This window comes from Oryctolagus cuniculus, chromosome 16 (genome assembly GCF_051225735.1).
Source record: "Oryctolagus cuniculus isolate XC-2025 breed Fujian yellow rabbit chromosome 16, ASM5122573v1, whole genome shotgun sequence".
NCBI classification, from domain to species: domain Eukaryota; kingdom Metazoa; phylum Chordata; class Mammalia; order Lagomorpha; family Leporidae; genus Oryctolagus; species Oryctolagus cuniculus.
In genome coordinates, this window is record NC_142882.1 from 20,153,101 (window position 1) to 20,171,013 (window position 17,913).

Consider the following 17,913-nt stretch of genomic DNA (forward strand, 5'->3'; position numbering starts at 1 on the left):
TCCCATGGCTTAGGGACCCTCTGCCCGCCCCATGGAGGTGGTGCCAGGGCTTCCAGCCCGGGTCATGGGGGTCCCATGGCTTCAGGACCCTCTGCCTGCCCCCACCCCTGAGGGCCTGAGCCCCTGCCCATGCCCGCCTGTGCCGCCTCCCGGCAGGTGCAGGAGCTGCAGAGCCCGCCCCGGGCCAGCCAGGTGGTCAAGGACTGTGTGAAGGCTTGCCTCAACTCCACCTACGAGTACATCTTCAACAACTGCCATGAGCTCTACAGCCGGGAGTACCAGACGGACCCGGTGAGGGCCTCAGGGCTTCGTTCTGTACCGTGGGGCCGTGAGCCGCGGCGGTGGGCACATGTGGCACTCTGCCCGGCACGGGTCACTTGTTCAGTGCTCGCCGGGGTAGACCTGCGGCGGCACTGAGTTCGGTTCCACAGGAGTCTGCACCGTCCCACTCATTTCTGCTTGGTTGGTTTCAGTGCCGATTGTCCTGGACGTAGCCACTAGCAGACGGCTGGGCTGAGACCTGGCTGTTGGTGTCTGGGTGGAGGTAGCTGGAGCCAAGGGGACTGGGTGGGTGAAGTAATGCGATTCACCTCAGTCCAGCTGGGCTTGTTCCCTAAGTACACTGATGATCTAGGACTGGGTTCGATTCGCCAGAGTCCTTCAGGTTCAGTTGTGAAAGGTGGAGTTGGGTGGGATTGACTTGGATTGAGTTAAATTAAGTTGCACTGGGTTGAGTTGGGCTGGGCTGGGCTGAGCTGGGCTGGGTTGAGTTGGTTTAGTTGGGTTGGTTTGAGTTGGTTTAGTTGGGCTGGGCTGGGCTGGGCTGGGTTGAGTTGGGTTGGGTTGAGTTGGGTTGGGTTGAGTTGGGTTGGGTTGAGTTGGGTTGAGTTGGTTTAGTTGGGCTGGGCTGGGCTGGGTTGAGTTGGGTTGGGTTGGGTTGGGATTCAGTTGGGTTGTGTTGGAATGGGTTGAGTTGGGTTGGGTTGGGTGGATTGGGTGGAGTTGGGTTGGGTTGAGTTGGTTTAGTTGGGCTGGGCTGGGTTGGGTTGGGTTGAGTTGGGTTGAGTTGGGTTGGGTTGAGTTGGTTTAGTTGGGTCAGGTTGGGTTGGGTTGGGTTGAGTTGAGTTGGGTTGGGTTGGGATTCAGTTGGGTTGGGTTGGAATGGGTTGAGTTGGGTTGGGTTGGGTGGATTGGGTGGAGTTGGGTTGGGTTGAGTTGGGGTCGGTTCAGTTGGGTTGGGTTAGGTTGAGCTGCATTCAGTTGGGCTGAGTTGGACTGGGCTGGGTTGAATCGGGTTGGGTTGGGTTGGGTTTGGCTCAGTTCAGTTGGACTGGGTTGGGTGGAGTTGGGTTGGGGTTGGATTGGGTTGAGTTGGGTTGGGTTTGGTCAGGTTGGGTCGGGTTGGGTTGGGTTTGGTTGGCTTGGGTTCAGTTAGGCTGGGCTGGGTTGGGTTGAGTTGGGTTGGGTTGGGTTCAGCTGGGTTGAGTTGGGTTGGGGTCAATTTGGTTCGGTTCAGTTGGGCTGGGTTGGGTTGGCTTGGAATGGGTTGGGGTGGAGTTGGGTTGAGCTTGGGTGGGCTGGGTGGAGTTGGGCTGGGTTGAATCGGGTTGGATTGGGTTCAGCTCAGTTAAGTTGGGTTGGATTGGGTGGAGTTGGCTTGAGTCGAGTCGTGTTGGGTTCAGTTCGGTTCAGTTGGGTTGGATTGGGTTGAGCTGCGTTCAGTTGGGCTGGTTGAGTTCCAGTTGATTTATTTTCCTTGCTTCAATTGAGGCTGGTGCGGGCCTGGGGCAGTCGATTAGATTCATGCCAGGTGAGTAGGTTGGGGTTGAATTCCGCTGCCTTCGTTGCGGTTGGCCCGAGTTGAGTTGCATGGAGTCACCGCTCAGGAGCTGGCTTCTGAGAGCCCAGCGGGCTTCATTTGCATTCGCTTCCAGCCCGTTTGCCAAGTGACGCTGGGTTTGTTCAGTGAAGTCCAGTCCCATTCACTTCCATTCAGTGCTCGGAGCTGAGCTGGGCCCGGGGAGTTGGGTTCAGGGTTTTTCGCTCCAGCTCTTCCTACACGGACTCTGGCCTGGGCCACAGGACGTGGGCATGTGGCCCTCCCTTGCCCAGCTACGAGCCGACCGAGACCCCCAGCCAGGGCTCCTCATAGCCAACGTCTCCCCCCACCACCTCCCCAGACCAAGAAGGGAGAGGTGCCCCCGGAGGAGCAGGGCCCCAGCATCAAGAACCTGGACTTCTGGTCCAAGCTGATCACCCTCATCGTGTCCATCATTGAAGAGGACAAGAATTCCTACACCCCCTGCCTCAACCAGTGAGTCTGCCTGCGTGGACTCCCCCGTGGGGGGCAGAGCTCTGTGGGCTGGGCGTGCGGACGCGGACGTGGACTCCCGGGCATGACCCGCACACGTGACCCCTGGTATTTCATCTGCGTGAATGACGGCCTGGGCAGGGCTTTAGCAGGGAGCGGCTGCACTGCCCCCTGGCGGACGGGAGGACAGAGCCGCCTGCACCGTCCGACTTTCGTGGCCCCCGACCTCCGCCAGGTTCCCGCAGGAGCTGAACGTGGGTAAAATCAGCGCCGAGGTGATGTGGAACCTGTTTGCCCAAGACATGAAGTACGCCATGGAGGGTGAGGCCCCGCCCACCCCCACCCCGGGCCTGGCTGCCTCGGGGAACGGAACCTCAGAGCCCCTCCCAGGCTGCCAGCGCCCTGGGCTTGCCTCGTTGGCCTGTGATGGTCCGCAATGACCTGGGCGGGGCTGGGCTGGGACTGGAGGCAGGGCTGGGGCGTGGCTGCGACCGGGGTGGGACTGGAGTTGGGGCAGGGAGGGTGTGGGGCAGGGCCGGGTGCAGGGTGGGGCCAGGGGCGGGATGTGGGTGGGGCAGGGCTAGGGACACAGCGGGATTGGATGTGGGGTCAGGGTGGGGCAGGGCTGCGAGTGGGCCCGGGTACAGGGCGAGGCCATGGCTGGGGCTGGGTGGGGCCGGGGCGGGGCCATGGCGGGCCAGGGCAGGGCCAGGACGGTGGTGGGACGGGGCGGGGCTGGGCCGGGGCAGGCCAGGGTAGGGTGGGGCCAGGCCGGAACGGGGCCTCTCCGCAGAGACCCGGCTGTGGCTGACGCTCCGGCCGAGCCACCCTCTCCCCTCCCCCGCTCAGAGCATGACAAGCATCGCCTGTGCAAGAGCGCGGACTACATGAACCTGCACTTCAAGGTCAAGTGGCTGTACAACGAGTACGTGGCCGAGCTGCCCGCCTTCCAGGACCGCGTGCCCGAGTACCCGGCGTGAGTACCGCGGCGCGGGCCGCACCTGCCAGCGCACGGAGACTGGCGACCTGGCTGGGTTGTGCGGGGGCAGCTGCAGGGCCCCACCCCCGCAGATACCGAAGTCCACGGGTGCGCAGGTTTTTCATTCGCGTTAATTAATTAGTCTCCCTGACTTCCAGCGCCTGAGCCGGTGGGGGCGCTGTGTGCGTGACGCTGGGTTCTCTAGGGAATCAGCCCCTCCATGCACCTGGCCAGGACGGAGGCACACACCCCCTCCCCCCGCAGAGTTCTAGTCCACGCTGGCTGGATCCGCGGCGAGGGCGCCGCTCGGGAACAGGAAGCGAGACCCCAGAGAATAAACCCGCTTCCCACGGGCGGTCATGCAAACCAGGGCTCCGGCCAGTCTTGCCCCGGCGCTGAGAGTGGCCACTGTGTGCCCATTTCCTGGGAGGAGCAGCCGAGGCCCGGCGGGGGACGGGTAGGGGAGCGAGCCTCAGGGCCGGCGCCACCCCGGCCGCACTCCGTTCCAGGTGGTTCGAGCCCTTCGTCATCCAGTGGTTGGATGAGAACGAGGAGGTGTCCCGGGACTTCCTGCACGGCGCCCTGGAGAGGGACAAGAAAGACGGGGTGAGGACCTGGCGGGGTGCGGCTGCCCCTCGGCTGCCGCGGCGGCGGGGAGGGGCTGCTGAGCTCCGGCCTGGGGCTGGGGGACCTGGGGCATCCCCTGCCCCTGCCCTGCCCTCGCCGCCAGGGGCTGACTCCGCTCCCGGCCCCGCACCCCGCAGTTCCAGCAAACCTCGGAGCACGCGCTGTTCTCCTGCTCCGTGGTGGACGTCTTCTCCCAGCTCAACCAGAGCTTCGAGATCATCAAGAAGCTGGAGTGCCCCGACCCCCAGATCGTGGGCCACTACATGAGGCGCTTCGCCAAGGTGCGGGCCGTGGCCGGCGACGTCATCGAGGGCGGGGCGGGACTGGGCGGATGTCGCTGAGGCTTGGGTTCAGGTTAGACCTGGGGTTATGGTGGAGGGTGGGCTGACGTCAGAGTGGGCGTGGATGTCCTCACTGAGCTGGGGGCGGGGCGGAGTCGAGGCTGGGGGCGGGGTTCATCCCGGGCCTCCCGCGGCCCCGCCCCTCCCCCCGTGTCGCCCCCAGACCATCAGCAACGTGCTCCTTCAGTATGCGGACATCATCTCCAAGGACTTCGCCTCCTACTGTTCCAAGGAGAAGGAGAAAGTGGTGACCTGCGGGGCCCTGCCCCAGACCCGCCCCCAAACCCTAGACCCTGCCCCGCCCGGGCCCTGACCCCTGGCCTGAGTCTGCCTCCAACTGTGGGGCCTAAGTCGAGCGCGTCCGAGGGCAGGGGTGCGGCTGTGCGCGGTGCACCTGTGCCGGCCAACGTGCGTGCATGGGGGTGCATGTCGGGCCGTGCACCCAGGCGCTGTGTCCCATTCTCCCATGTCACCTGAGACTGCTGGTCACCCAGACCAGATCCTGAAACCCTCCCGGGGGGCCCTGTGGTGGGAGGGGGTGGAGCCCTTCGCGGACGCCCCGGGCCTGACCCCGCCCTGCCCCCCAGCCCTGCATCCTCATGAACAACACCCAGCAGCTGCGCGTGCAGCTGGAGAAGATGTTCGAGGCCATGGGAGGGAAGGAGGTGAGGGGGCGGGGGCGGGGCTGGAGGAGGGCAGGGTTGGAGGGAGGGCGGGAGGAGGGTGGGGCGGGCCGGGCATGGAGGAGGGCAGGGCTGGGGGCGGGGTTGGGGGAGGGCGGCGCTGGAGGGAGGTCACGGCCCCAGCTGCCCACCCAGGGCTCACTCTCAGGCCCCGGGATGGAGGCCAGCTTTCAAAGCCAGGCTGCAGCAGCACCGGCTGCGCCTCAGTTTCCCCTCCAGCCCCCACCCCGCGGGTCCTCTCCCTCCAGCTGGACGCCGAGGCCAGCGACATCCTGAAAGAGCTGCAGGTCAAGCTCAACAACGTCCTGGATGAGCTTAGCCACGTGTTCGCCACCAGGTGGGGGGCGGAGCCCGAGGAGGCCCCGCCCTGCCCCGCTCAGCCCCGCCCCGCATGGCCCAGCCACGCCCAGCTCCGCCCTGGCCCCGCCCTGCTCAGTCCCACCCCGGCCCCACTCCACACCCCCACCCCGTCCCGGCCCCACCCCTCTCAGCCCTGCCCTGCCTAGCCCAACCCCGCCCCTCTCAGCCCTGCCCCACCCGACCCAGCCACACCTTGCCCCACCCCGCCCCCAGACCCACCCTGGGTCCCTACGGCCCTGCCCCGCCCCTCTCCACCCCACCCAGACCCGGCCCCTGGGTCTGACCTGCGCTCCCCCTCGGCCCTGGGCCCTTCGTCTGACCTGAGCCCCGCCTGGCCCCGCCCCCTCCGCCCCGCCTCTATCTCACCTGAGCCTCCCCGCCCAGCTTCCAGCCGCACATCGAGCAGTGCGTGAAGCAGATGGGGGACATCCTAGGCCAGGTCAAGGGCACGGGCAACGTGCCGGCCAGCGCCTGCAGCAGCGTGGCCCAGGACGCCGACAACGTGCTGCAGCCCATCATGGACCTGCTGGACAGCAAGTGAGCGCGAGGGGCGGGGCGGGGCGGGGCGAAGCTGCAGGAGCCAGGGCGGGGCTGGGGTGAGGGCGTGGTGGGGCGGAGCTGCTGGAGCCAGGGCGGGGCTGGGGCGGGGCTGCGGGGACCCAGGGCGGGGCTGGAGCGGTGCCAGGGGGACCCAGGGCAGATTGGGGGCATCCAGGGTGGGGCTGGGGTGCAGCCAGGGCAGGGCCGTGGGAACTCAGGGAGGGGCGGGGCAGGGCGGGGACCCAGGGCGGGGCCGCCCGGCCCCTCTCTCCAGCCTGCCCCTGCCCCGCCCCCAGCCTGACCCTCTTCGCGAAGATCTGCGAGAAGACGGTGCTGAAGCGCGTGTTGAAGGAGCTGTGGAAGCTGGTCATGAACACCATGGAGAAGACCATCGTCCTGCCGCCGCTCGCCGACCAGACGGTGGGCCGGGCGGGCGGGGGCGGGGGCGGGGCCGGGAGGGGCGGGGCAGACAGGGGGCTGGGCAGGCTGGCGCGGGGGCGGGGGCCGGGAGGGGGCTGGGCGGGCTGGCGCGGGGGAGGGGGCCAGGGCGGGCAGGGGGCCGGGGGAGCAGGGCTGTAGGGACTGGGGGGGCCAGAGACTGGGGGAGCCTGGGGCGCAGGAGACGGGCCTCAGGGAGCCTGGGGCAGGGGCTGAGGGAGCCCAGGGCAGAGTGGCCAAGGCCTGGGGGAGGTCCGGGGCGCAGGGGATGGAGGCTGGGAGAGCCCAGGGGCAGGGCCGGGGCAGGGGAGCCCCAGGGCAGGGCTGGGGCAGAGGAGCCCCAGGGCGCAGGAGACTTGGGGGAGCCCCCAGGGCAAAGGGGTTTGGGGGACCTCCCTGGGGGAGCCCAGAGTCCTTGGTGCCCAGAGCCTAGGGAAGGGACCAGGGCTCAGAGAGGCTCCGGGGCCACCCAAAGGTCACAGAAGTCACCCAAGGTCAGAGGGGTCACACATGGGTCGAAGGTTATTGAAGGTCACACGGGGGCTAGTTGAGATTGTCCAAAGGTCAAAGAGGTCAAGTGAGAGTCTGGAGTCAAAGGACCCCCGAGGTTGCCGCGGGTTGAGGGGTCGATGCTGAGGTCACACAGAAAACAGGGGTCAGCTTGGGTCAAGGCTGCCCTCGGGTCACAGAGGTCATAGGGGTCAGTGGACTTGACCCAGGGCATTGGGTGTCGTCCAAGGAGGGAAAACGCTGGGGAAGTCCGAGCTCCCAGGGATCAGGCAGGGTCATGGAGGGCGTCCAGGCCAGAGGTCAAGGGTCATCGAGAACCCATGTCGCCTTTGGCGTCCCTGTCTGGGCGGCCTGAGCGGCTGGGTAGGACGGTGGTGGGCTGAGCGCAGGGTGGGGGACTTCCCTGGTGGGCGGGGCTTCCTGCCCTCTGGCCGCCCCCGCCCCTGCCTCCTGGGAGACTCATGGTGCCTTGTTCCCCCTCCCCCGCCGCTCCGCCCCCACCGCGGCTGACAGATGATCGTAAGTAGCGGCCCGTCTGTGCGTCTGTCTGTCCGTCCGTCCGTCCGTCCGCTCTGTGTCTGGACTCCAGCCCACCGTGTGGCAGTACCCCTCCCCCTCCCCAGTGGCTCCCGCCCTCTCTCCCCCCTAGATGTGCCTGTGTCTGTGTGGGGCGAGGCTCGCGGCCTGGGCGGGGCTCGGGAGGGAGGCCACGCCCACAGACCGCCCCCGCCCCCATTCTGCGGTCCCCCTTCAGCCCGCGCAGGGACTGGGATACGCGGTCCCGCTCCGCGCTGCAAAGAGGCTCAGAACCCTGGGGGCCCCTGCGACCCCCCCCTTTGGGATCCGGGCTCTTAGAGGTGTCCACCTCCGGCCCAAGCCTGGCCTCTGCCGGCTGGGCCCCGACTAGGCACGCCCCCGAGGTCCCCGGTGCCCCCTCCTGCAGACCCCACGGAGTCCAGCCACGCCCCAGGGCCAGGCTTGGGGCGGGGGAGCTGGGTCAATGGCTTCGCGTGGGCAGACTCAGTCGCTCTGTCTCCGTGGCCCTGGGCAGTCACTGCGCCTCGGTGGCGTCTGATCAAGGTCCGAGCTCCGCACGGGCTTGGGGCTCCGGGCGGGAGGAGCCTGAGGCAGTGCCCGCTGCCCGCGAGCGCAGGGCAGGCGCAGCCCTAGACCGCTCGGGGCCTCCTGCCGGCGGACCCCGCCCTGCCGGATACGGGGGGCTGCAGCTGAGGTCTCTCGCGGTCCCCCCACCCGCCGCGGCCAGCAAGGCCTTCGCACACCGGCTGCCCCAGCCCGGCCTCCGGCGCTGGACGCGTTGTTCCCACGCTGAGCGGCAGTGGGCGGAATCTCAGGGTCCCCTTGCGCGGGACCCCGGGTGCCGGATTCGAACTCAGGTCCAATGGATTCGGGGTCTGGGTGCTGCCTGTTGGCACAGAGCCAAGAGCCCGGTGTACAATAAATACCAACGAGTTCTGTTTCTGCACGAGCAACACCCCTCCCCCCTCCCCTCCCTTTTCCTCTCTCCCCTTCCCCTCTCCCCCTCCCCCTCTCCTTCTCTCTCTCCCCCTCCCTCCCTCCGTCTCTCCCTCTCTCCCTCTCCATCTCTCCCTCTCTCCCTCTCCCTCTCTCCCTCTCTCTCTCCCTCTCCCTCTCTCTCCCTTTCTCTCTCCGTCTCCATCTCTCCCTCTCTATCTCCCTCTCTCTCTCCCTCTCTATCTCCCCCCCCTCCCCGTCCATCTCTGACTCACTCCTGTCCGAGTCCGCCTCCGAGGCCCCCCTTCCATGCAGCCCCGCCCCCAGCCCCTGGCGACCCCCACGACCACGCCCCCAGCGCCCCGGCCGGCCGCGTCGATCACCCTGTGACGTTGTCTCTGCAGGGCACGCTCTTGAGAAAGCATGGCAAGGGATTAGAGAAGGTAATGGCCTGGCCTGGCCGCGGCCCGGCTCGGCTCTCCGGACGTGCGTGTGTGTGCGCGTGTGCACCTGTGTGCGTGCACGTGTCTGCGTGCGTGTGTGCGCGTGTGCAGGAAGCTCAGCGGGGGTCGCGGAGGTCCGAGGAGAGGCGATTGTGCAGGGAGAAGGCGCGCAGTCGACGTGCCCGGCACCACATGCGTGTCCTGCACACGCGTGTCCGTGCCTCCTCGTGCAGGCGCGGGGTGGGTATTGGCAGTGCCGGGGCGCACGTGTAGCTTAGCGTGTGAGTTCTGTGTTTCTGACCCGCCCACGCGTGTCTGTGTCGGAGGAGCCGGGCACTTCCTGCTCCTGCGTCTCCCACTGGGTGCGGCCCGTGGGGCGGGCGGGGGCGGGGCCGGCGGAGGGCCCCGCACGGAGGAGGGGCGCGCGCGTGCGTCCAGGGGCAGCGGCCCCCCCCCGTGACCCCCGCCTGGTTCTCTCCACAGGGCAGGGGGAAGCCGCCGAGCCACTCAGACGTAAGGCCGCGCGCTCGCTGTCTGTCTGGCTCCCTCCCCGCCCCGCCTCTGTGGTCCGCGCGCGCCGTGGCCGTGACCTTGTCTGTGGATCTCTGTTTCTTGCTTTGTCCCTCTGGCTTGCTCCCGGGGCTGGGGAGGGGCGGAGGGCTGGGGGTGGAGCAGGGCGGCAGAGAGGGCGCCCCCCGCGCCCCCAGTGCAGCGGGGGAGACTGAGGCACGGCCAGGTGGCCCACAGGGCGACCGCGAGTGACCTCGGGGGTCACGGGGTAGCGCTAGGAGGGGCTGGGAGTGGAGGGACGGGGCCGCGAGGCCTGCAGCGGCTCACTTAGCCCCGCCCCACCAAATCTTCCTCAACGCAGCCCCACCCCTCGCGTGGCCCCGCCCACATGGCCCCGCCCCCGGGCCCCAGACTCACTCAGGGCGTCACCGGTCCTCATACCTCCGTCTGCCAGGCGGAGTGGAGGCCCCAGGACAGACGGGGGCTGTGCCTGGGTCGCCCCCTCGGTGTGTGTGTGGGGCGGGATCCTGCGCCCCAGTGCCGAAGCCTCGGACGCTGGGCAGGCCCAGCTGGGTCACTGCTGAGCCCAGGGTGGACGGGTTTCCCGCCGGAAAGAGAGGGAACCGGGCTCAGAGAGGCTGAGTGACTTGCCCAGGGACACACGGCAGAGTTGAGATTCGAACCCAGGCCTGCCGGCTTCTCGGAGCCTGAGCCGTGCCGCCATCTTGCCGGCGTCTGTTTCTGGGGGGACAAAGGAGTACAGAGGAACAGGGCCCCCCACTCCCTCCTCTACGGAACCAACCCCCGAGCCCCCAGCCCTGCCCAGGGGCTCCTCCCACCTGCTGCCCCCGCAGCCCAGGCCCTGCCCTCGGGTCTCTGAGGTCTCTGGGGAGGCCCCTCCCCGCCCTCACCCCTGCTGTGCCCGTTGTCACCTGCAGGGCACGCAGATGATATTCAACGCCGCCAAAGAACTGGGGCAACTCTCGAAGCTGAAGGTGAGGCCGGGCTGGGGCCGCAGGGGCGCCTCGTGGGGGCGGGGTCCCGCGGGAGACAGACCCCGGGCGCTGCCACTCGCTGGCTTCAGCACCGCGTCTGTGTTGGAGAGATGCGTGTGGTGAGCTTCAGACACAGCTGGGTCAAGGCGCAGCCCGTGTATTCCAGACACGCACGGCGCACCTGCTGGGCGCCGACCCCAGGCACGAGAGCCCCCGGGGGAGGTCCTGAAGGCGGGGCCTCTCCCCCACCCCCCAGGACCACATGGTGCGGGAAGAAGCCAAGAGCCTGACGCCCAAGCAGTGCGCGGTTGTGGAGCTGGCCCTGGACACGATCAAGGTGAGAGAGGCCGTCCTGGGCAGTGCGTGGGCAGCGTGGACGTGGCCCCGGCCCACCACAGGCCCATACAACTGCGGCTGATAAGCCCTCCGTCTGTGCCAAAGCAAGGCTCGTCCAGGCTGGGGGGGGGGGTGGTCAGTTGGACACGGACAGGCTTGGCTCTCCGGGGCTGGGCCTGGGATAGGGGCCTGGGGAGCCCACGGCGAGTGGGTTTTGAGGCATGCATAGGAGCTCGCCGGCCGTGTCCCCGCAGCAATACTTCCACGCGGGCGGCGTGGGCCTCAAGAAGGCTTTCCTGGAGAAGAGCCCGGACCTGCAGTCGCTGCGCTACGCGCTGTCCCTGTACACGCAGGCCACCGACCTGCTCATCAAGACCTTCGTGCAGACACAGTCGGCCCAGGGTGAGGCGCGCGGCCGCCGCCCGGCCCCTCCGTGACGTCACGGGGGCAGGGCGCCCAACAGCCAAGGGCCAGGAGGTGGGAAAATCGCTGACGTCAGGACGCCAAGGAGTGCCTGCTCCTAGGGGCAGGGACCCGGCGAGTGGCTGACAGCTTGGCGGGAGGGGGCGGGAGGGCCAGTGATTGACAGCTAGGGATGGGCCGGACCGCTGGTGTCACGGGGCCGGGACATGATTGGCAGTTCCAGGGGCGGGACCTTTGACGCCATGGGTCCGGGGCGTGGTTGAACCCGCTGGGGGCGGGGTTCAGGGGTGATGGACAGCCCAGCGCCCGGTGCGACCCCGGCCTGGGGGTGCGGGGGGTGCGGGGCGGGGCGGGGCGGTGCGGCGGGGGAGGCAGCTCCCAGTCCCAGGTTTTTCTCTCTGTCTTTTGCTTCCGTCTCGCGTCCCTGTCTGAGCGCACACAGAGCAGCGGGGGCCGGGGGCGGGGGCCGCCGAGGGCCCGCCCCGCCCCGCCCCCGCCGCCCTCAGCGGCCCCGCCCGTCCGTCCGTCCGTCCGTCCGTCTGCAGCTCACTTTTCTCTCTCTGTCTCTCCTCCCCCGCCACGCACACCCCCGCCCCGCCCCGCCCGCCCCTGCCCACGAGTAGTTCATGGTGGAAAGGGGACTAGGTTTACCCTTAGCGAAGACACTTATCCTGACAAGGGTACGTGCCTCTGCGCCCGCGCCTGGCCGGCCCCGGGCCGAGGGGCGCGAGGGGGGGCGGGCGGCTTGCTGGTTCCACGGGGGTCCCGAGGGCGGGGGGCGCCGACCCCAGCTCTGCGGGTGCGGGCGGGGCGCGAGTGCACCTGCTGTGCATCTGCAAAATGGGACGACCGCGGGTCCTGGGGAATTTCTGGGGGAGCCTGGGCCTCCCCTGGGTGGGGTGGGGGCCCTGGACTTCGGGGGGATGGGCGGGAGTGGGCTCGGGACCAGCAGTCTCTTCCCCGTGGAGCCAGCAAACCGCGGGGTGGGGGCGCCCAGCACGGCCCCCTCCCCCCCTCACTAGCTTTGGCCTTGGTCCGACCCCACACCTCCCGCACCACGGCCCCCCCCGCGCCCCAGTCTGGCCTGAATTGAGCTTTGCTGTGAGGCATTGGCCTGAGGGAGGGGGCAGGAGGCTGAGCATGTGACTGGAGGGGGGAGCCTGAGATGGCCAGGCAGGCGGCCAGGGGCGGGCTGATGGGGAGGGGGCGCGGGGATCCTGTGCCGCCCCCAGGCCCAGCGGGAGGTGGCCCGCTGAGCACCCCGGGTCCTCCACCCTCACCTCCGACTTCCCCTCCCCCCCGCCATGCATGGGGTGCTCCAGGAGTGGGGGGCTGCCTGGGGGTCTAGGGGGGGCCTGGCGGGGTGCTGGCGGTCCCAGGTCCACGCTGAGTCACGGGTGGGGGCCGCTGGGCCGCAGCTCCGGCAGCAGCACGGGGCGAGGCTACAGCAGACCAGGGGGTGCTGTGGCCTCTGGAAGCTGACAGGTTACTGATGGGATCAGCATCAGGGATAGCTGGATCCAGGAGTCCCTGGGGGCGGGCTCTCCCCTCGGTGGGCAGAGACAGGGGTGAGTCTACCGACCACAGCCCAAGTCCCAGGGCCAGCTCCTATTGGCCCAGCTCAGGTCACATGGTCAGCCCCGACCAATCCCTGCAGCCCTGGGAGGGCAATGCCCGGATGGGACGGTGGCGCAGAGCTGCGAGGTCCCAGCGAAGGGGCGGTGGGAAACTGAGACCTGCAGGGTCTCCCGCGCTTGGGGAGGGAGGTCGGGGTCCGCCTGGGGACCCCCGGGGAGGAGAGGGTGACAGGTGCGTGGGACGAAAGTCAGGAAGGGACACAGGCACAGCGCTGAGGCAGGTGCACTCGAACCCAGAGCCTCAGGGCCCCCCGGGAAACCCGGCCCCCGCCCCGGCCCCCGCCGGCAGGGCCGCGGACCTGGTGCCGCCAGCGCGCGGTGGGCGGGGCGGGGCGGAGCTCATGCCCCGCCCTGCCCCGCCCCCAGGCTCCGGCGTGGAGGATCCCGTGGGCGAGGTCTCCGTGCACGTGGAGCTCTTCACCCACCCTGGGACTGGGGAGCAGAAGGTCACGGTGAAAGGTGAGGGGCGGGGCTGGGCGGGGCTGGGGGTCTGTGGTGGGGCTGCACTGGTGGTGCTGGGCAGGGCTGGGGCTGGGGGGCTGGGGCAGAGCTAGACTGGGTGTGATGGAGGGCTGGGTGGGGCAGGGCTGGAGCAGGGCTGGGGGCCTGGGGCTGGGCGTGGATGGCGCCTCCGCTGTGAGTCCCCGGGAGCCGATGGGCGGCGGCTCCACCTTCAGGCAGGGCTGGATCCAGGAACCAGGCCCGCTGCATCCAGCTCGCAGCTGTGCCCCCAGGTGTTGGCCGACGGAGAAGTGCTTTCCCTACAGAAGCCGTCCCGAGAGCGGCCAGCCTGGAGCCAAGCATCCTGGCTGCGCGCTCGGGGGCAGTGCTTTGGCCCCTCGTGGGTTTTTGTCCTCCGTGGGGTCCTAAAGACTCAAACCACTCCGCCCGCGCAGCTTCACCCCGGCCCTGGCTGCCCCGAGCCTGGAGCGGCCACGTGACTTCCCCTCTCACCTCATTGGCCAGAGCCCAGTCACGTGCACTCATGTGCTCTGCTGCCGGGGAATGCTGGGAAATGTAGTTTTTAACCTCAGCGCCTCGGGGGTCCTGCGCAGCCCCGCGCGCTCCCTCACGGCCTGCCCCCCGCCCCCCGCCCAGTGGTGGCTGCCAATGACCTCAAGTGGCACACGTCCGGCATCTTCCGGCCGTTCATCGAGGTCAACATCATCGGGCCGCAGCTCAGCGACAAGAAGCGCAAGTTCGCGACCAAGTCCAAGAACAACAGCTGGGCCCCCAAGTACAACGAGAGCTTCCAGTTGTGAGTGGGGAGGGGGCGGGCGGGGGCGGGGCCGTCTAGCATGGGCGGGGCTATCAGTGGGCGGGGCCTATGCTGTGTGGGCGTGGCCAGACAGCGCCTGCGAGGCTCTCCCACATGGGCGGGGCCTTGCAGCATGGCAGGGCCGGGCGGTGTGGGCGGGGCTCTCCGGCGTGATGGGGCCTTGTATGTGGGCGTGGCCAGGCGGTGTGGGCGGGGCCTTGCGGTGTGGGCGGTGCGGGTGCGGGCGCGGCTCGGGCGGGCTCTGGCTCTCGGCCTCACGCCCCCGCCGCCCTGCAGCACGCTGAGCGCCGACGCGGGCCCCGAGTGCTACGAGCTGCAGGTGTGCGTCAAGGACTACTGCTTCGCGCGCGAGGACCGCACGGTGGGCCTGGCCGTGCTGCAGCTGCGCGAGCTGGCCCAGCGCGGGAGCGCCGCCTGCTGGCTGCCGCTGGGCCGCCGCATCCACATGGACGACACGGGCCTCACGGTGCTGCGCATCCTCTCGCAGCGCAGCAGCGACGAGGTGGCCAAGGAGTTCGTCAAGCTCAAGTCGGACACGCGCTCGGCCGAGGAGGGCGGCGCCGCGCCTGCGCCTTAGGGCGGGGCGGGTTGGGCGGCAGGGCGCCTGCGCGGAGAGGGGCGGGCGGCAGGGCGCCTGCGCGGAGAGCGGGGGCGGGGCGCCCGCCCGAGGTGCGCGCATGCGCAGAGAGTGTGCGAGCATGCCCCCTGGAACGGGTGCCTGCGCCTGGGCCACTGTGAGCGGGCAACGCCCCGCCCTCCTGGGAGGCCACGCCCCCTATCAGAGGCCACGCCCCAGCGTCTGGGGGCGGGAACCTTAGGTGCCGGGATGGGAGGAGGCCCCGCCCCTACGGAGAAGGCGAGATTCCTGGCCCTGCCTCCTGTCCCCCGGAAAAGCCATAGCGGGTCCCCAAGTCCCCGGGGCCCGGGACCCATTGCCAAGTCGAGAACGCAGCTCCTGGGCTGGGGGCTGGCTCCCGGGAGCGACCCCTCCCCCAGGTGGTCCGCGGGCCGTGGGGACCCGGATGCGGGGAGGGGGTTGGAGGGAGCGGTACAGGCCCACCCAGGCTCCTCTGATGTTTGCAAAAACTACACGCGGGCCAGGGGCAGAGCGGGACTTCCAAAGCACACGCGCCCTTGGGCGCCAAACACCGGGGGCCGCGGGGGCGGCTCCGGGGCTCCCCTGCGCCCTCGCCCCCCACGGGGCAGGGCTTGCCTCCCCCCCTGCCCGGCACACCCAGTCCTCACAGCGCGGGAGCGTTACTCGCCCGTTGCACGGACGGCCAAGCGGCGGCGTGGGCTGGGGTCGGAGGCCCGGCCGCGCGCCCCATTGCTGCTATCTCCCTCCCCGGGGCGGGGGTCCCGGGCCTGCCCTCCCAACTCCGGCTGCCAGGCTAGACCCCTGCCTCACGCCTTCCTGTGGGCCGGGGGCGCCTGGCGTCGCTGGACCTCCCTCAGAGAGAGAGAGCGAGGACTCGGGGATCGGGGGTCGCCGGGTGGACCCTGCCTCCTGCCCAGGGACCCCGGGCGGGGAAGGACGGGAAGAGACCAGGAATGCTAGGGCTGTGTGTGCGCCTGTGCGCGGGTGCACCTGCGCATCCGCGTGCGGCGAGGCTGGGCGGCCAGGCACAGTTGTTTCAGTCGCACACTGATCCAGGCCTTGGTGCGGCTTCCTGCCGTGTGGGCGTCCCCTCGGTTCGGGCGGGTTGAGTGATAGCAGTGTGGACACGGGTTAGAATGTAGGGCCAAGGCAGAGCCTGGATTCTCCGTCTGAGGGACAGGAGTGGGAGCGCAAGTTTGGAGTCCTGTTTTCCAGAATATTCCTTAGGGGTCTTCAGCCAGTCCTCCATGAGCAGGTGTGTGCGTGCGTGCGCGCGTGTCGGGTACCCCAAGACTGACCCAGGGCCAGGGCTTTCCCCGCAGGCCCCAGCAGGTGGACGTGAGCCCAGCCAAGGGCGGGGGCGGGGGACCCCGCTGGACCCCCGCCGGCTCCGGCTCACCCGGGGGCCCAGGGTGCCGCCCACTTCCGGCACGAGCCGGCCCAGGTCTCCACGGCCCAGGGTTCGACACGGAGGGTCAGGGTGCCCCGCCCCGGAGGGGGGGGACGCAGAGAGACTCAGGGACAGAGGCCGGAGGACCCGGAACGCCAGGAGGAGGTGCCCCCGCAGGCCCCGCCCCCACCCCGTGCCCCGCCCCCATCAGACATGCAAAAAACTCAACACCCAACTAGAAATCCTCTCTCTCTCTCTCTCTCTCTCTCTCTCTCGGCTGGGATCTCAGCGCCCCCTGTTGCCCCCTCCCCTGCTGCCTGTGCCCGCGCTGTCCCCCCCAGCTCTGCGGGGAGGGGCGGGCTGGGCCCCCCGACCCCGGCCTCGTCTCCCCGCCTCCCCCACCCCTCCTGAGAATCCCTAAGGACCAAAGTTGTGTTCGCGGGGCTCCTGTTCCTTCTTGGCTGCGCCTTTTCATTTTAATTTCAAAGACGGAAGTCAAGGTGACAGGTGGCCAGGGAGACCCCTCGAACCCATCCCCCCACATCCCCTGCCCAGCCAGGGTGACGCTGGCGACAGAGGCCCCAGGCGCAGAGCCCCCACCCCACCCAACCTCAAGTCCCAGCTGCACAGCCAGGGGGACCAGGACCCCGCCCCGTCCCGCCCTCCCCAACAAGGGGGCCCAGGACCCCGCCCACCCCACGGTGGGGGACCAGGACCCAGCCCATCCCAGCCAGGGACCCCAGGACCCCGCCCCATCCCCGCCCACCCCAGGTCCTCGGCCACGCCCACCCTGGCCAGGGGGCCCAGAACTCCACCCCAGCCAGGGGGCCCAGGGCCCCACCCCATCTATACCAACCCCAGGACTCCCCCCCGGCCCTGCCCACCCCACACGGGCCCCAGGGCCCCGCCCCATCCCCGCCCACTCCACGCGGGCCCAGGGCCCCGCCCACCCAGCGCCGGCCCCGCCCCGGGAGGCCTCGCCCTCCGCGCGCCCGCTCCCAGCATGCGGTTGCAGACGTAAAATCAAACGTTGTTGGTTTTCTGATTTCGGGGGCTTTTGTTTGCTTGGATTCCGCACGGGCCTGCGCCTGCGCCGTGGCCGCGGGACCCCGGCGCACGGGAACCGCTCACGGGTGCATGGTGTGGACACGTTTTGCACTTCTCTCTTTTTGGTCTCTGTAAAAATATTTTATTAAAAGCAGACATTAAAAAAAAAGAAGAAAGGGCTTCGGGACCTCTCACGAACTCCTTCCCGTCTGGGCAAAAAGGAAAAAATCAAAAAAAAAAAAAAACAAAAAACAAAAAACAAAAAAAACAAGAAAAATCCCACGGAGCCCGGGCTGCGTGCAGACGCCTTGGCCGGGGAGGGGCGGGGTGGGATTGGAACTCGCGACTCTGGGAGACAAATCCCAGAGGAACACCGCAGATGCAACCCGCACCCTGCTGGCCACTCTCCCAAGTGTGCACAGCAGCCAGGGCGGGGCCAGCCCGAAGCCGAGGCCGGGGAGCTGCGTCCGGCCTGCGCGGGTGGTGGTGGTGGGGCGAGCACCCAAGACATCGCCGCTGCCTCCCCGGGTGCCAAGGCCGCCTTCGGGGAGTGAGCCAGCGCAGGGCAGTTTGCTCGCTCTTTAACTTCAAATAAATGAATCACTCGTTAGGGGGACAGGGGCCGCACCGGCCGGGGGCTCCGCGGTGGCCCCGGGGCGCCTTCCCTGCGCTGGGGTTTATTTTGGCTCCGCAGGGGCCGCGGGATGGGGACCCTGGACCCTGACATCGGGTGGCAGAGCCAGGAGGCCCATCTCAGCGCCTGGGTGGTCAGAGGCCGAGACTGGACAGCGCCAGCGGGCGGGGGATTGGGGGGGAGAGAGAGGAGGGGAGGCCGGGCCGCCACGCAGGCGAGAGCTCCAAGGACACGCCCCCAGCCGGGGCATGTGCCCATTCAAGACTCGACCCTACTCAGAGGACACGCCCCTACACAGAGAACACGCCCCCAGCCAGAGGACACGCCCCTACTCAGCATGCCACCAGCCAGAGGCCACG

At 69.0% G+C, this 17,913-nt stretch overlaps 1 protein-coding gene across 4 annotated transcripts in view; it reads left to right on the top strand.

Annotated features, from left to right (window-relative positions):
• Positions 1 to 17,099, top strand: part of UNC13A (unc-13 homolog A) — a 39,291-nt gene extending 22,192 nt beyond the window's left edge. The window contains exons 25-45 of one of the 4 annotated variants that reach the window (XM_089315809.1): positions 157 to 291; positions 2,181 to 2,314; positions 2,547 to 2,632; positions 3,161 to 3,287; positions 3,800 to 3,896; positions 4,055 to 4,198; positions 4,422 to 4,505; positions 4,846 to 4,923; positions 5,190 to 5,278; positions 5,686 to 5,838; positions 6,138 to 6,261; positions 7,303 to 7,308; positions 8,667 to 8,705; positions 9,189 to 9,218; positions 10,154 to 10,210; positions 10,467 to 10,547; positions 10,801 to 10,948; positions 11,593 to 11,649; positions 12,973 to 13,065; positions 13,705 to 13,864; positions 14,162 to 17,099. In XM_089315809.1, coding sequence (XP_089171935.1) covers positions 157 to 291; positions 2,181 to 2,314; positions 2,547 to 2,632; positions 3,161 to 3,287; positions 3,800 to 3,896; positions 4,055 to 4,198; positions 4,422 to 4,505; positions 4,846 to 4,923; positions 5,190 to 5,278; positions 5,686 to 5,838; positions 6,138 to 6,261; positions 7,303 to 7,308; positions 8,667 to 8,705; positions 9,189 to 9,218; positions 10,154 to 10,210; positions 10,467 to 10,547; positions 10,801 to 10,948; positions 11,593 to 11,649; positions 12,973 to 13,065; positions 13,705 to 13,864; positions 14,162 to 14,462 — 2,223 coding nt within the window. In that variant the 3' untranslated portion in view covers positions 14,463 to 17,099. The remainder of the gene's footprint in view (positions 1 to 156; positions 292 to 2,180; positions 2,315 to 2,546; positions 2,633 to 3,160; positions 3,288 to 3,799; positions 3,897 to 4,054; positions 4,199 to 4,421; positions 4,506 to 4,845; positions 4,924 to 5,189; positions 5,279 to 5,685; positions 5,839 to 6,137; positions 6,262 to 7,302; positions 7,309 to 8,666; positions 8,706 to 9,188; positions 9,219 to 10,153; positions 10,211 to 10,466; positions 10,548 to 10,800; positions 10,949 to 11,592; positions 11,650 to 12,972; positions 13,066 to 13,704; positions 13,865 to 14,161) is intronic. The other 3 variants (XM_089315810.1, XM_089315811.1, XM_089315812.1) reach the window with 3 other exon arrangements.
• The last annotated feature ends 814 nt before the right edge of the window (positions 17,100 to 17,913 follow it).